The sequence below is a fragment of the Mauremys mutica genome, chromosome 5, assembly GCF_020497125.1.
Source record: "Mauremys mutica isolate MM-2020 ecotype Southern chromosome 5, ASM2049712v1, whole genome shotgun sequence".
Lineage (NCBI taxonomy): Eukaryota > Metazoa > Chordata > Testudines > Geoemydidae > Mauremys > Mauremys mutica.
Genome location: NC_059076.1, coordinates 34,973,445 through 34,990,876, shown reverse-complemented (window position 1 = coordinate 34,990,876; position 17,432 = coordinate 34,973,445). Strand labels below are relative to the sequence as shown.

Genomic DNA, 17,432 nt, shown 5'->3' with positions numbered 1-17,432 from the left:
AAGGCCAAATGGGAGGCTGCTTAGCAGAGTCCTCTGAACCCGGGCCATAGTGTCAACAGTGAGAACAAGTTGTCCTATCAGCCAGTTAGTTAGGGCAGTGTTTCCCAAACTTGGGACACCGCTTGTGTAGGGAAAGTTGCTAACAGGCCAGGCGGGTTTGTTTACTTGCCCTATCTGCAGGTCTGGCCGATCGCAGCTCCCACTGGCCACGGTTCGCTGCTCCAGGCCAGTGGGAGCTGCTGGAAGTGGCGCAGGCCAAGGGACTTACTGGCCACTACTTCCACTGTCTCCCACTGGCCTGGAGCAGTGAACCATGGCTAGTGGGAGCCACAATCGGCCGAACCTGTGGACCCGGCAGGTAAACAAATCAGCCCAGCCGCCAGGGGCTTTCCCTTCACAAGCAGCATCCCAAGTTTGGGAAACACTGAGCTAGGGTCTGGCTTCTAGGTCATTCAGAGACTGCTGTCAGAGACCACAGGGCTGAGTTATCTGACAGCAGAGTCTGTAACGATCTTAGGAGTGGCTAATATTGTGGCATGCAAAAGGTCAACAGTGCAAACCTTAAGTACTGCTCATGCCCCCTCCAGAGAGAAACAATCGTGATTGTTAGCCAGGTTGAGGTAATACAGACACCTATAAAAACTAACACAGCTACTCCTCTGAACTGGAGACCTATGTAACTGATTCAACAGTCACCCCTGCCCTCCTGACCCAGACAGCAGGATTATAAAGAACACCTCCCAATGCACGTCTAGTGAGTCATAGCACAGTGCTAGATGGTGAATCAGGTATTTTCAGCATAAAGATCAATCTTCAATGGTGAGCTCAGTGTGGCTGTTATGCCATCAACATCTACTTGAACTGTAACCCTTCAGGTACTGCACAACTGCCAGTCACTTAAACTTTCTCATTAGAAGAGCGTTTAAATTTACTGAAAATTATCTCAGTCACAGACTTCATGGATAATCCAAAGATTTTTTTCAGCTATCCAAGATAAATGAGAATATCTTATTTGACCAACCTCTGATGGAGAGAGAAAAAAGCTTTGGTGCTTACAGAACTGCTCTACAGGGTCTGGGAAACTACAGTACAAGGTGGAACACATTGTTTAGCATAAGCAGTTAACACAATTTCAAGGGACCACAGAAGGAGACGTTGCCAGTTAACACCTCTCCCGTCATTGGGGGATGGGGAGGAGCAAAGGAGAAAAAAGAATGAAACACTAAAGAAAAGGTGGTAGTGATTTAACAAATGAGATAGTATAGCACCTTGGATCAGGTAAGCCACGAGATGATAAACCCTTTTCAAACAAATGAGTTATGTGGTTAGTTTATTATAATATACGTCAAAGCAGATATTAGGTTAGAGAATCATATTGCTGAGTGGCTCTATCATGTCATCAGAGCTGTAACTAAAGCCTGCTAACTTTACGGTGCAAATATTTATCTAGTGTGCCAGCCTTGAAAATGTAAAGTACATTCCTGTCAGCAGTTTAAACTGAAGTCTCACTAGAGAAGGTGTTTGTACAGTGCATCTTGGCTATTGGGTAGACAGTGGTTGACTTATACTTTATCTGAGCAATTATCCAAGCTAAAGCTCTCTAGGGACCAAATCCAAACACACACTGAAATCAAGACATTTTAGTAGGTGCAGGATCAGGTCCTAAATCCCAGCCAGTAAGTTGAATCATCAGAAGAGTCCACTAAGAACCATTATTGTGGTGGAAGAGAAAAGATGAGGGAGGACTAACACTGAATAAACAAGGCTGCTTCAGAAAAGCAGAACTGCACTAGAATGAAAATGCAAATCCTGCTGCAGAATCCATTCTGTCTCACCCTCCTCCCTACTTAGCTGAATAAGGGAAATTTTCACTTGGTGCTGTGCTTGGTAGTCACAAAAACAACAGCAAGTAAAGCTGCTGTGCCCTTAAAGAGCAAAGTCAAATGCTCATTGCAAAGAAACAGCTGTTTCAACGGACATGGTCTGTATTGACTAATTCAGTTCCTATTTCCTTGGAAAACCATCCCAAGCCCCAACTAAAAAAAGCCTCTTCAGTTTCCTGCATTTTTTTAAAGTAGCACATTGCTCCATATCATATGGGGATCAAAGAGTTATGAAGGGCTCTACCTTTCCAAGGAGCACGAGAGAGGCCAAGCAAACAGCAGAGGAACACTGGTGAGAGCACCCTGCAGATTTATATTTACTTTGTGCCTTTTCATCCCAGATTTTCAAAGGTTTGGTCCAGGTTGCTCTTCCTGGGAAGGTTTTCCTCTCAGTCTTACATGAAAACATTCAGCTTCCTGTTGAGGAATGGCCTTGAGGCGCCAGGCCAGTAGTTCACAGCAGTCTGATACAAGTGCTGTGATTTAGAACTACTCCCCATTAGCAGCCACCAACGTCTACTTCACTGAAGGAAATGAAATGCTCTTCTGTTGAGATGATTCCCTACCTCCTCCCCCTTCCCTTCCCAGCAAGCTGTCTTTGAAGTCAGGAGGTTAAAATAAGGACCACGGCCTTGCTCTGGCCTTCAGTTTTTAAACTGGGACCTTTACTACTTTGAGTCAAAGTACAACTGTAGCAATTTCTGGCTCATTTTCATAACCTCTCCCTTCCTCTCCTCACTCCTTTTTCCACCAGTAAAAAGAGGCTGCTTACATGATTCCAATTGTACAAAGGGGTGTTAAAAAGGCCTAAAGTTATTGTTTCCAGCATAATAGGACAGAAAATTACACTGTAGTTATCCTGAAAATGAGGGCTAGGATACAGTTTTCCCCAGCTGCCTATTTGTTAAGGCTACAAACTGAAAGTAACTTCTACTGCTGATAGACCAAACAGTACCTTTAAAAAAAACCCCGAACTACTATGCTGTTGCCTTAAAGATATAAAGCAGGTCAAATCAGGATTCTTTTCAAGAAACCACAGGCATGTGCTAAGGAGACTGAAGACTTCCCACATCTGAGACTTCACTGGGGGGCTGCAGCTGAAGTCTGGCCAAGCCAGGCATGCCCCAGCAAAGCCCAATCCACAAGTGAAGTCGGCGCAATCAAAGACTGCAATTACAGTTCCCTGGCTGTGGTTAGGCTTCAAAGAAAGTGCTGCAAGTCACATTTTACATATGTGAAGTCTTGAGCCTGAGCCACAGCCTGCCATTTGCACAGTACATCAGACTGGAGAAAATCCACACACCCCTCTTTGTCTTTGGACTAAGTAACCTAAATGGAAATAAAATCAAACAAAAAGCTCTTAGATTTTGATAAAGCTGAACTTCAGCAACTAGCAACCCCAGACTAGTGACTCACAACTGGAAGTTAGTTGGGTGAAACAAAAAACAGTGACTAAAGTTTTGCACACTTTTCCTCCCTACTCCTTGCAATGCAATGGAATGAACACTAGTCCCTGGAGGCCTTATCAGCCTCATCTCACAGAACGTTACAAAATAAAGTTTAGAGAGGCTGACATGCTGGGGATTACATAGATTCATCCAATTCAGATCAGTTATTGGAAGCAGGGTGTGTAAGTAGCCTTACAAAGGAGGTGGACAGCCCTCTGAAAAAGGCTATTTGAGAACAAGTGTGCTTTAAAATGAACTGCATTTCCCTGGTTTTTCCAGGACACTCTGGGGTGGGGCAGGGGAAGGGGGGGGGGGGTTTCCAGTTACAAAACCAGCTTTTTATTAGTGTGTTTTGAATGACATGTCATTCAAATGTCCTGCACAAAACTAATTAGAAATCCAAAAATGTTATTTTCTTTTGGAATTTGCAGAACTGCTGCTAAAGGCCCAACTTCTTGCCACTGTTTCACAAGATTAAAGACAAGTAAATAGAAAAAAATCTATCAAGCGAGGTGTTTATAAGTAACACACACAGTCACATTGAGGCCTTGTCTATCCAGGAAATTCTTAGTTTCTTCATCCATGATAGCACCAGTTCAGCTCCATTGCTGGCAATTACAATGGTATTACTAGTGTTATGCTGGTGTTTTATATAACATGAGTCAAACCTACTCCAAAGCAGGGGGGTTAATGACAGAGCTTAAAGTGCCAGTGGCTACCTAAAGCCCTGGCTACACTAAGGCTCCCACTGGTCAAGTAGAACCAGCAGCAGATTTTGTTAAAGGCATTCTAGAGAACCTGAAGATGACCCTCAAACTATCACTGTTACAGTGATTGAAGGTATTATACTGGAAACTTTGGACACGTTCTTTCCATTTCAGACAATGGACTTTGTGTAGTTTATAATAAAACCTTCAGGTTACCTCTAGGTAGCCAAGATTCCAGCAGCTTCTTTGAGGGAAGAATGAGCAGTATATTAAGTGACCTGCAAGGGAGGAAAATGGGTTTGTGCCCTTTTTGCTTCTTTATGATGTACAACGAACATTTGAAGGAATAAACTTTTCAAGGGTGGGGGGTGGTTGCTTTAATTTTTTACATTAGAAATTCAGTTCTTTGTCTACACTATTCCTGCTGAAAGATTTGGTCTGATAGAAGAAAGTAAGAATCAAGGAAGTAAAATTTGCACAATTGAGAGGAGAAGGGAATTTAGTCAAGGTTTCAAATTTTGTTAACGCACAACACTAACTCAAGCACCTGACAGTGTCAGGTGCAAAGATTCCTTCAATTCTCATGTTCCAAGAAAGTTTCTTGCAATAACAGGGAAAACTTGATTTACTTTTTAAGTATCAAGAATATCAAGTAAAAATTTCTTCAGATAAAAAAAGATGCAGCAAAAAATGGCAAAAACTCTCCCCCTCCACCTCCCATTGCAAATCACATTTAAGCTATAGCAAGTACAATTTTTGGTTAGACTTAACTCTGATTTGAAGAACCAACCTCAAAATTCAGCCTATGCTCATAAGTGAGCTAATAGAGAAATAATTTTATATTGGAGCAAAAAATCTCTCCATTGTTACAGCCATCTGCTTTTACATAGCTCCATTATCCCTCTTTCCCAAGTCCAAAGTTTCCAATACAAAGTAGCAATGCATAGAACTCACTATCCCAGCACCATGGAATCCAAAGGCTCAATCATTCCCTAACCACCAACTGCTACAAACAACAAAAACCTTATCTTTGTTGTGCTCTCAAGCTGGAATACTTAAGGCAAATAGCAATACACAGTCTCCAATTCTAACAACTCATGAGGGGATAAATTTGCAAGAAAAAACAACAAAATCACAACAGTTTAAACAAAAAAAGCTTTCATCAACTTTCCAGTGAATGCAAATTTTTCCACAGTGGAACCTGGAGCTATTTTTGCACTAAAATTCTACCTTCTGACCTTTGAATATATTGAGGGAGGCTGTGCTTTCCAAAAGTCACATGCTGGGAATCAGGGTGTCCAGAGTTCTAATTCCCCCTAAATGAGAGCAGATTTCATAAGGTGAACTTCTGTAGCTCTTCATAAGCATTGTGTGCATAGCACATTATCCCCATTTTTACAATGAGGAAGCAGACTCAGAAAAAATAAGTGGAGCCACTCTCAGAATAGCACAGATGAATCTACATCAGCAGGTCCATGCAGGGGAAGAGGAAGTCCTGTCCTTCCCCATCCAGGCCAGGACTAGCAGCTAGGAGCCCCCGGCTGGGGTGCTCCCAGCAGCAGCAGCACAGAGGAGATCAGACCCACCTCCAGAAACCTCCCCCGGCTTCAGGAAGCTTCACGGCTTCTGAGAGCTCAACTCTGAAGGCAGCGCAGAAGTGAGGGTGGCAATCCCGTGACCCCTCCCCCCAACAGCTTTGCGACCCCCCAACCCTTTTTTGGGTCTAACTCCCAGTTACAGCATTGTGATCTTTCAGATGTAAACATCTGAAAATGTGAAATTGAGGAATTTTAAAGCCCTCTGGCCATGAAATCGAACAAAATGGACTGTGAATTTGGTAAGGCCCTACCTATACATGTGGCTGTGGAAGTCTGTACACCTTCAGATTTTTGCTCATGGTCGAAGACTTTAAACTGGGGAGAGGATCAAAGATTGATTAAATAGACTTGTGTGAGGGGCATCGAGAGCTAGTTGTTTAAGTACCAGATCAGGCTCAGGAGACTGGTTCAGTTAACAATTGGCAGAGGTCACGCTGCCAAATCAAAACCTCTGAGCCTCAGGTTGCTTACATGTAAGATGGTTGTTTTCATGTTTTACTTACTGCATAATGTTAGAATGTTTCCCAAGGGCAAAGTACTATAAAATGCCAGCCAATGGTAGAGGGAAATAGAACTCGGGACTAGAGCTGGTCGGAGAATCAATGGAACCACATTCTGTTGGAATATGCAGTTCCATTGAAACTGAAACGCTTCATGATTTGCTTGATTTTGCCAAAAATTCCTATCAGGAGGGGAAAAAAAGAAAAATTCTGAATGTCAAAACAGGATGATTTGAACATTTTTCGGACAAAATATTTTGATACGACTTTTTATTTTTGTAAAGGAGAATGCTGAAATTTTCAAGTTTCATTCTGATTTGAAATTAAATCTTAAAATAGTTTGTGAAACAGAATTTCCGTCCTCAATACGAGGCTCTACTCAGAACTTCAGTTGCCTGTCTGGTGCTAAATTCACTAAACCATGCAATTCTGAGCAGGGGTGGAGATGGACTACCAGCAGCCTTCTCCTCTCCCCCCCCCGCTTTTTCCCAAAGGTCAAAATTAGAGCAAAAGTTTCACATTCCGCCCCCTCACTCCAATAATACCTTAAAGGTATTTTTAAAAAAAATATTTTCTATGGAGGGGATTTCAAGATCTTGTAAAACAACTCCTGCCTCTCAGAAGCTTCCTTTGAAACGGGGTTTTGTTTTATTAATTTAAAATGTTGATTCTAAATAGTCACTGATTTACTTACTTTTTGGACTTCATAAATTTGGAACATGAAAAGGGACAAGTCAGTTTCACTTGTGTATAGCTCATCTGATTTCACTTTCTAGCTCTTGTAGTAGAGTATGTGGGTTGCAAATATTGCAGGTTGGGATTTAAATACCAATCAATGTAATAGTTTAAATCCATGGAATTACTTTGACCTTAAATTTGTAAAAAAAGTTTAGAAAATTTATATGTTCACCCTAGATTCACCTGCCAATGGTCCCTTAAAAATCAAAAACAAATAAACCACACACTATGCCCTAGGCAACAGTTAGAGACATGGCACAAAAACTTAACAGGTTTATTCTGGAATCTACTACAAATGCCAAAAGGTAAGTAGAAGAACGTTCTATTCCTCATCTCTCCCAATAGGGGGTCACTGTAGTCTCTAAATGTCACCTGAAAAGGATAATTTAAAAAAAAAAGTTTGTCTTTTTTGTTGCTTCATAATGTGTGAACACCTGAAGGGAGGAGACTTTTTCCTTCTTCTTTATATTTCACATTAGAAATGTCACTATCAAATCTGATCTCCCCTTGCTTTTCTGGCAGACCTGCTGTATCCGTTAAGTCCATGTGTGCTTTTACACATTCTTTGAAGCTTCAACAAAAAGATACCTACAGGTATTTCCAAAATGTTATTCCCTGATATTAACACCTGTTTCAACAAAAACATTGTAAATAGCTTGACAAATTATCTTCTGCTCAGCGGCCCAGTTTTCACTCTCTCAAAACATGATGTCATCATTACCCTATTTTTCCAGGGATCAGAGAGCTTCCAGGGTAGACAAGACCTAATTTCTCATGTGATAACAGATTTTTTAAAAAATGCAAATAAGCTTTATACATCATAAAGCACCAGAAGAGACCATGCACTTTGCTAGTCACTTTTAAGGCTTAGAAATTAGATTCACTGCAGTAGTCATATTGCTATTTTTTAAAAGGGAAAGTGGCAGGGTAATTATTTTCACCATTATAGCTTAGGGTATTGATAAGATATACTAGAGTGAACACACACACTTGCTTGTCTGCCAGATAGCATACAGGGTCACAATGTTCATACCTCAAAAACACTTTTGCTGCCAGCCACCTTGCCTATATCCAAACACACTTTATACATTTCATTTGTGGTGCACAGTTATTCTAGTCAGCGTTAAAGTAAATAAAACCTGAATTACTCCCCCTCCCAACTCCTGACACATTAACAGGGATAGCTCAGTGGTTTGAGCATTGGCCCACTAAACCCAGGGTTGTGAGTTCAATCCTTGAGGAGGCCACTTAGGGATCTGGGGCAAAAATTGGTCCTGCTAGTGAAGGCAGGGGGCTGGACTCGATGACCTTTCAAGGTCCCTTCCAGTTCTAGGAGATTGGTATATCTCCAATTATTACCTGTCACTGGATTGCTTTCGTTTTTTTACTCATCTACCAGCAATTTAAAGAGCTTTACCAGACAAGCAATAAGATGTGTACTTCATCTTTATGTTTCTAAATGACATCGGCCAGGAAACTACCTGGTTAACTGCAGTCATCTGTTCCTTTCCATGTATTATTTATGGCAGTAAGTTTGGTCTAGTTCATATTGTTTGTCACTGTCTCACACATTTCCACTACTGCTTAGAAATAAATTTTGGTTTGCATTTGTTAGTTACCAGCCATTCAAAATCTCATCGCTTTTTAAATAGAATGTGGCTCCAATATTCCTGTAAGGGAACAGATACTTACATATAAAATAATTAGTCTTCCACTTAAGCCTCACCAAAAAAGCCTCTTTAATATGTTTTGATTGTAAATAAAAATGATTCAGGATTTCTCCTCATGTTTGAGAGTGCTGCTGAACTAAATGCTAAAGCTGCAAATAAGGATATATTTAATTCTCCCAGCTTTATTTCTAATTACTTTATCACTCCTTAACCAGCTGAGAACTTGACATATGGCAGGGTGCAAATCATTAAGTGATATGCCAGTCGCAGTTCTTGTATATGTCAAGTTAAATATTGCCACATTTCAGTGTAACAATCTGCCTCGCCCCTCCCCCCCCGAGTGACCTTTTCATTATCAATTCATTGATCTGAAGCCACCCTCCCCACCAAAAATGCCACTTTTACCATTGGCAAGTCATATGGCACCTTCAGACTGATTCTAGAAAAAGTGTTTTTCCAACAAAGCAGCAGTATTTGTGATGCTGTGTTAAGCAATATCTGCTTAAAACCACCACCACCACCACGACGTTTGGAGACAATTCTGTAATGCTTTGAAATCCGCCATATGCATTTGAGGATCACAGAGTAGTTTCCAAACACTGGATTGCCAAGCACCGAGCTCAGCATTGCAGCATGCCATTTTCAAACAACTTTATTAAGCTTAGTCAGAATCCAATCTCCAAGTCTCATGCAGCAGACATGTCAGCATGAAACAGGGTTTCAAATGAAAACCAACTTTAAATCACCAACAGTGGAGCAGTAACAAGTTTATGGGTGTCCACATGTGGAGAGGTGAGTAACTAGTAAAGTGATTAGTTCTCATTAAATGATGGATGAGCAAAAAGTTTGAGGCCCTGGCTTAACTCGGATACTCTCAAACAGATCTGGGCACACCTTTCTATATACCTTAACTCAGTGGCTCTCAACTTTTCCAGACTACTGTACCCCTTTCAGGAGTCTTGTGTACCCCGCTCCTCCTCGCGAGCTTCAGCAAAACTACTTTCTTACAAATCAGATACAAAAAGGTGCCACAGCCCACTAGTACTGAAAAATTGCTGACTCTCTCATTTTACCATATAATTATACATCAATTGGAATATAAATATTGTACTTACATTTCAGTGTATCGTATATAGAGCAGTATAAATAAGTCATTGTATGAAATTCCAGTTTGTACTGGCTTTGCTGGTGCTTTTTGTGTAGCCTGTTGTAAAACTAGGCAAATATTTAGAGGAGTTGATGTACCCCCAGAAGAGCTCTGTGTGCCCCTGATTGAGAACCACTGCCTTAACCCATCTCTCTTTGAATGCATCTTCTTCTTACCCCTCCCTTCATCCCATCCTTCTTTCAACTACGCTCCCCTTAGTACAGAAGGCTCAAGCTGACCTCCCCTGCTTAGACCTATGGATTCTCTCTTTGCTCCCTCCCAACTAATTTCTGTTTATCCTCAGAGCCCTAACCGCTTGTCCTCTGACCTCCAATGGACTCCCTACATTTGTAGAGATGGTGTGTGGTGTGCCAATTTAGCACTTTCTGCTTCCCTGAGATCTTCAGATCTCAGACCCTTTAGTGAATCTCATTCTAAGGGCACTCCCACATGCATTATCATCGCTCATCCCCAGGGAAGTCCCAGAGACTGATTTCAGAAAGGTCTGGCCAGTACAGACTGCAACAGCCCTATTGTGGACATTGTAGTATATTAAGGAAACTGATGCCTATTGTAGGAAAAATATACCCTGGACAGGGTGTGGAAAGGATACCTATCCTAGCCTTCACAGTAAACGTCCATTATTTTAAGTTTGGGGGACTTATGTTTTCTGAATCAGTCTGCCCATTCGTATCTCTCACTGGAACACATTTGCACTGCCCTTATCACACACAATCACTTTATCAACAAGTATCATTCAAAAAAAGCTACCTGCACCAATGGAGAAAAAGATACCTACCATTCTCAAATTCCATGTTACAAACTGCGTGAGGATAGAGAGACAGGTATTATAACACTTCCCACGCCAGTTAGGGAAAAACAAACGCAACACATTCATTCACTTCTATTTCAGCTAGTAAGAACATTCTCTTTGTTATCGACAGAGTTCATGAAAATATTCCAAATACAAATAATTCACTTGAGGCAGGGCATCTGTTCTGAGAATCAAAGCAATCCAAGAAAAACTGAAAATTTCCCAATGTTCAAGAGCTTTTAACTGAGTGGAATATATTGAAGTTTGATGTCTTACATGTTAACAGATTTTAACCACTTAAGTATTTTGCCCATCTACAAGAATTCAGAAAGGGTGTAAATTTGGACCTGTGATGATAGTAAGTCAAAAGATCAGTTTTATCATAACTCTAAAGCCCACGATTAAACCATGTACATGACATTTTTATTAAATTTGGCAAGGAGATAAAGGTTGAGCCAAGTAGGATATTATTCACATGCTGAGAAGTGTCATGGTTTGTATTTCCCAATTTTAATACTTGGGCCACCACTGTTCTCTTACTGGGCAAAAATGATTCCATGAAAATAGCAAGAACCATCCTACCTGGTATGCCTGCATAATAAAAGTAGACTAGTTCCACATGATCTACATGCATATAATCTGCAAAAAAGGGACCCTTCCTAAGTATTTTCAATTTCAATACAATTGACAATATTTACTAGAGGCTCCTTTTTCTGTTTTATCATTAGGGATATGTAGAGATGATTTTTGCTGTTTAGGCATCAGTTCCCGCTTCTTGTTCCTCCACTTGCAGTCATGAGCTTTTTCACTATATAAATGACCTCTACAAATAGTAGTGAGGTCTCAGAGAAGAGGATTTCAGGTGAATAAGCAACCGCTTGCAGATGAGTTTCTAACAAAGAATGAGCCTGTTTTTCTGCATGGTACAGAGCGTGTGTTTTAGCACAGTACTCCATAAAACTTGTATTTAGCGATGGCAAGGAAGGAGGTACTGAGTCTAATACTTAAGGCATTCAGGTTTACTTTTGACAAATCTGACTTCAGAACAATATTTGCTGTGCAGACTCTAATAAAGTCAGGTTTACTATAGAAAGGGTCTGGATCAGATTTTCTGAAATTTTGCATAAAAGGCAAAACATCCAACCTTACATTTACTTGTATATCCCCCCCCCCCAACACACACACACACACACACACACTCTTCATTTCAACCAGATCGCACCCCTTAGATTTCACTACTGAAAACAACAAATAGCTCTTCAACACAACCCAGTTTAGACTGAACAACATGACAGCATAACATGCAGAAGGGTAGTGAGTCGTATTCTGAGTGGCATATAGCACAGGGGAAATACTAGAGTAGCTTAGCTTGTATTCCTCTGGTAGCGCACAAGCAGCTGTACATCCAATAGGTAACAGTTTTACTGGCTACTTTCAAAGCATGAAGTCAGCCATGGAAACAAACAATAGAAGATTTAGTAGCGACACACATTTTCTTTCTGTAGCCAAGAGTTTTTCAGGACCAGAGAGAGAGAGAGAAGGGACCTGGAATGTGGTTCAGACCCCACACTGGCAATGAAAGGGTTATGGGGCATTGGTGAGCTCAATTAGCACCTACAGGGCATGTCAGGCTCAATTAAGGCTACTATGTAGGGGAGGAGCTTTGTGGTTAATATAAAGAGAAGGTTTCAGGGCAAAGGGGAAAAGCAGCCCAGGAGAGTAGGCCCTGGTGTTCTCTCCTGAGAAAGAAAGTCTGAATGGGTCAGGAGAGAGACTAAGAAACTACAGGGGTGGATAAAAGGGCAAGAACCACATGTCCTGGGGGGAAAACTCTGGGCATTGTTGCTCACTACCAGAGCCAGAAAGGAGTTGGGCAAGAGGGCCTAGAAACAGACCAAGATAGGAAGAACCCAGGAAACAGCAAGGAGTTGGAGGGAGCAGACCTTGGGACCAGGACCAGAACCCAGAGGGGTTGGGGGGCATCTGGGTTCCTCTCCCCAAACCAAGGATGGTGGTGTGAAAGATCTAAAGACTGCTGGAAGCCCTGAGACAAGAAAGTGGAAGGACCACTGGACTCAGGGTTAGGGGCCAAAAACCCGACATAAGGTCACTGAATTCCGTTTGTCGGTTGGACTTTGTTACCCTGGTGGGGAGAGACGAAGGGTACGTCTACACTACAAAATTAGGTCGAATTTACAGAAGTAGATTTTTTAGAAATGGATTTTATACAGTCGACTGTGTGTCCCCCCCACTTAAGACCATTAACTTGGAGTGCGTCCACAGTACCGAGGCTAGCGTCAACTTCCAGAGTGTTGCACTGTGGGTAGTTATCCCACAGTTGCTGTAGTCTCCACCGCCCATTGGAATTCTGGGTTGAGATGTATAAGAGAGATGGAGTGGATCAAAAGAAGAAAGAGACCAGATTTGGTTTGTATTCATTTGCTCACCCCTCCCTCCCTCTGCGAAATCAATGTCCGACAATAGTTTTGGTGAGGTCTGTCAGGGGCACCTTGAAAAGTTTAATGGAGATTTGGTCTTGCCTCAAATAGTCAGGGGGAGGGATAGCTCAGTGGTTTGAGCATTGGCCTGCTAAACCCAGGGTTCCGAGTTCAATCCTTCAGGGGGCCATTCTGTGTGACGGTTGTGTGCCTTTCTCCTTGACGCAAACCCACCCCCTTTGTTGATTTTAATTCCCTGTAAGCCATGTCCTCAGTTGACCCTCCCTCAGCACTGCTGCAGGTCTCTGTTATAGCCTCTGTCCTTCATGCCTTAGAGATTTTTTTCAAACGTTTGGGCATTTCGTCTTTTGGAACGGAGTTCTGATAGCACGGATTCATCTCCCCATACAGTGATCAGATCCCATACCTCCTGTTCAGTCCATGCTGGACCTCTTTTGCAATTCTGGGACTCCATTATGGTCACCTCTGCTGATGAGATCTGTACTCACCTGCAGATCGCCACACTGGCCAAACAGAAAATGAGATTCAAAAGTTCACGGGCCTTTTCTTGTCTATCTAGCCAGTGCATCTGAGTTGAGAGCACTGTCCAAAGCGGTCACAATGCAGCTCCCGGAGGCCAATACCATCGAATTGCGATCACACTACCCCAAATTTGACCCAGCAAGGTTGATTTCAGTGCTAATCCCCTCGTCAGGGAGGAGTATAGAAATCCATTTTAAGAGCCCTTTAAGTCAAAAAAACAGCTTTGTCGTGTGGACGGAGGCAGGGTTAAATCGATGTAATGCTGCTAAATTTAACCTAAACTCGTAGTGTAGACCAGGACTAAGTGACCTGCCAGAGATGAAGAGAGAAGAATCTCTAATCTCTAAACTGGAGAACAGAAATTGCAATTTAAAAACAAACAGAGACTTAGCCCAATCATCACGGGAGAAAAATTCTTAATAGCTGAAATAGTCTATTTTCTTATACCTCGCTTTTTGTTAGTGTTTATGAATCATTTTCAATTAAAGTACAAGACTATGAGAAAAAGCAAACCAGTGCACCCAGCCAACCAGCATCTTAAAGTCAGCAACAAGTTAATTGCAGTGCTACAAAGCACAGCTCTAACCTCCCCTTTATGAATTGTGTGTGGTGTGCTGGCTGGAAGGGGTTATATTGCTTAATAAAGCCATCCTTGTGCTTCACAGGCAGACTTGCAGCTAGTCAGTGAGGTATGGTCTGTTTGAAAAATGTAAATAAGAAAAGGGAAGTGGTAAATCTCTAATACATAGCCGGTATAAAAACCATCAATAATCAAAACAAGTTTTTTGGGGGATATGGTATTTCTATAATTTGTGCTAAATTTAGATTTAATTGTAGAATTAAATCTAAGTAGTTTTACAAGAGTGTCTCTTTTACAACTGAATTTTAGCAGGAAAGCTTTAGAGATGTTCTTACCATGCTTCAGATGTAGGCAGCTGTCATTCTGGGACCTGTACCTGTAGAAGATTGTTGTTCTTTAACAAATTTCCATTGAAGAGGTTTTGCACATTCCAAATAAGTTTTATACTACAATATAATATAATTTGTTTTGTTCTTTTTTATGGTTCTTATACCAGCCATTTTGTTGTTTTTTTAAAAAATTTTCAAGTAAAAGGAAAAGAAAAGAAGAGACCTCACTGATGCTTTGAGCCAACCTATAAGGCAGCTGTTAGTGTACAAAAACTAAAATGTAAAAACACAATGGAAATACTACAGTGGTTCCTAAAGAGATATTAAAGGATTATTTAGTGTCAAATAATCACAGGTCTAACACACTTTCTTTGGTCTAAGTATGATAGGGAAATGTGCATAAAGGAAATAAACAAGCAAAACAAGACAAAGGTGGCAATGGATAAGTTTATCCAAAGTGAAAATACAGTTTCTATCTGAGAGTGAAAAAGCGTATTTGATGTATGTTTAGTCACTCACATTCAAAATATTTTAAATATAAAAAAAGAGGTGAATCAGAAACAAGTGAAAGTGTTCTGAAATGGAACAGTGTGTGTGTGTGTGTGTGTGTGTGTGTGTGTGTGTGTGTGTAAAAAGATTCCACATGTGACATGAAAAGTAAAAGAACAAAAACAAGAGACCCAGCCACTCTCAACATACCTGCCGTTGACTCCTGTAGCTTCTCTCTCTTCCTCTTCTTTTTCTTCCCCTGGAAGATAGATGATTTTACCATACCATTCTATATATAGAATTATTTTTCCTTTGTCACCACCACCCAATAACCATTAAATTAATTCTTTGCATAACACCCCAAATCTGAGGATACTGCAAGAAAGTGGCATTGAAGCAATAGCATTTTCAATGTAGTTAAAACCCAATCTTGCATTTCTTCCAGCTGTTCCAACTGTAGCCACAGTTTTACCCTTTTCATGCTTATGGAGAAACATGTGCAAGGGCCTTAGAATGTGTTTTTTTAAAATGTGACAAGTCTAGACATCTAGCATTTGCCAGCATTATTTCGTCCCAGGTAGACCATCAGCAGAAATATTTTCTTGCTGATGTAGAAACACTAGGTGAGTGCCATAATTTACAGTCTTAAGATGCCTTCATATTTCATCTTAGAATCTAACAGGAAAGAAACAGTCTTATGTGACACCAACAGAAGGGTTTTCTAGGTGCAGAAATAGTTGGCAACTAAACTTGCCCTCCTGTTATAAATCACTCAGGGAAAGTTTGTTCCAGTATGTTAACTGTAAAAATCAAGGCCCTGTGTGTCATGAGGCTGAACAATTTGCCATAGAAGCCACCCTTGGAGTAGAGTTGTGTTCCAGAAACTAAATTTTTATTTAAAAAAATTGTTAGTCCTTGTGCTCGCAAAGATAACCTTTTAAAAAACCATGAGCCAAATATAAAATCCATGCAGCATGGTCTGAGTTTGCAAAGAGCCTGAAACAATAGCTCAAAGAGCCAAGATGTGCTGAGGGGTCGGCTTAACTACATTGCTCAGGGGTGGGGATTTTTACACCCCAGAGCGATGTAACGGAGTCGACCTAACTTTTTAGTGTAGACCAGGCCTAAGACATTTTAAAAATCCAACTACAGGATACCAGAAATTTGCTTGGAATATATTGAGTTCAAATGTAGTTTTTGTTTACCATATTATTGATGAGTGGCAGTGTAAAACTCTCATGTTAATAGGTAAAGTGATCAGTCAAAAGGATTGGTGAACAACTCCTGATTTGTATCAGATCCTTCATTCAAGTATCTCAAAGCACTTTTGCAGACGCTAAATTCCAAATACATATGTGGTAGGTATATCTACTTCACATGTGTAAACGAAGGCACAAAACGTTAGATTATTTGTCCAGGATCACAACAATTTTTTAGCCACTGAATGCAACAGAATGGTTAAGGATAGGCCATAAAGGCTTTAGATGTGACCAGAACTCCTGCCTTCCTTTAGCACTATATGAGCACTTATGTGACCGCATGGCAGTCATGCCAACCCACATAGCAAAAGAATGTGTCAGGAGTTAACCGTTTCCCTCTTCATATATGAAAGAGGGCAGGACCTCATCTGTGATCTTTTACAAAGCTTCAATTTTTAACAAGGCCCACAATTTTAGCTTCTGTTGGCCTCAGCCCATTCTAACTGCCATCTCTACATCCTTTAGTGGCGTTTCTTTCCTGCCCTACATTGCTACCAAAACTCTGGTCTTCTAAACCTCCTTGGGGTGATGAGGAACAGTAAGTCTGATCTGACCCAGCTAGTATTCGTTAAGGGTCTGTTACCAAACATTATGCCAGTTTCTACTCAGCTCTTTGCAATCCTGGCCTGCATCACTCCTGATGTTCACCTCCTCGACTGTCCTCAGCAGAGCGCCAATAGCACCAGATAACTGGATATGAATCAACTTCCAGAGGCTAGATCAAGACCAAACACTTCAACTTGTGAGCGAAACCAAACTTTCAGGGCTCCAAAAGCACATCAGCACCTGTGCCACCTATACCTCTAGAGAGATTGCCTCTTTACAGAGCAGCTGTCATGATGCAACATGCAGTTTGAGAATATCAGGAGAGCAAGACCTTTTTTTGTTTGACCCAGCCATCTGAGGTGAAGTCATGAATACACTGGAGTATTAAGACAGATGAAAACTATTTGAAATTAGATCAGGAAATTCAGGAAAAGCTAGTTGTCAGCATGCCCCCAAAACGGTATTAAATTCTGGCAGCTCAGACATTGTTACATTAACATTATTTTCTTGGGTCTCCCGCAAAGGTGTTATTAAATGACGGAAGTAGTTTTGCTAGCAATTTCCCCCTCTTTACTGACAAGGACCCCAATACAATGTCTTTTCAAGAATACAATGAGAAATTTTGTGTGTTGCCAAGGATCTTGTCACCTTAAACAACAATGCACTTAGGAAATGTTTCTTCTCATGAGATTTGGAGAGAGCCCGAATAAAACAAAAGCATCACGTGGGGGTGGGGGGGGAAA

At 41.1% G+C, this 17,432-nt stretch overlaps 1 protein-coding gene across 9 annotated transcripts in view; it reads right to left on the bottom strand.

Moving 5' to 3' along the window:
- Positions 1-17,432, bottom strand: part of LEF1 (lymphoid enhancer binding factor 1) — a 101,056-nt gene that overhangs the window by 2,101 nt on the left and 81,523 nt on the right. For 5 of the 9 annotated variants that reach the window (XM_045018760.1, XM_045018761.1, XM_045018754.1 and 2 more), the window contains one exon: positions 15,095-15,143. In XM_045018760.1, the coding sequence (XP_044874695.1) occupies positions 15,095-15,143 (49 nt within the window). Of the gene's footprint in view, positions 1-7,358; positions 7,463-14,079; positions 14,183-14,401; positions 14,443-15,094; positions 15,144-17,432 lie in introns of those variants that run through there. The other 4 variants (XM_045018762.1, XM_045018757.1, XM_045018758.1 and 1 more) reach the window with 3 other exon arrangements.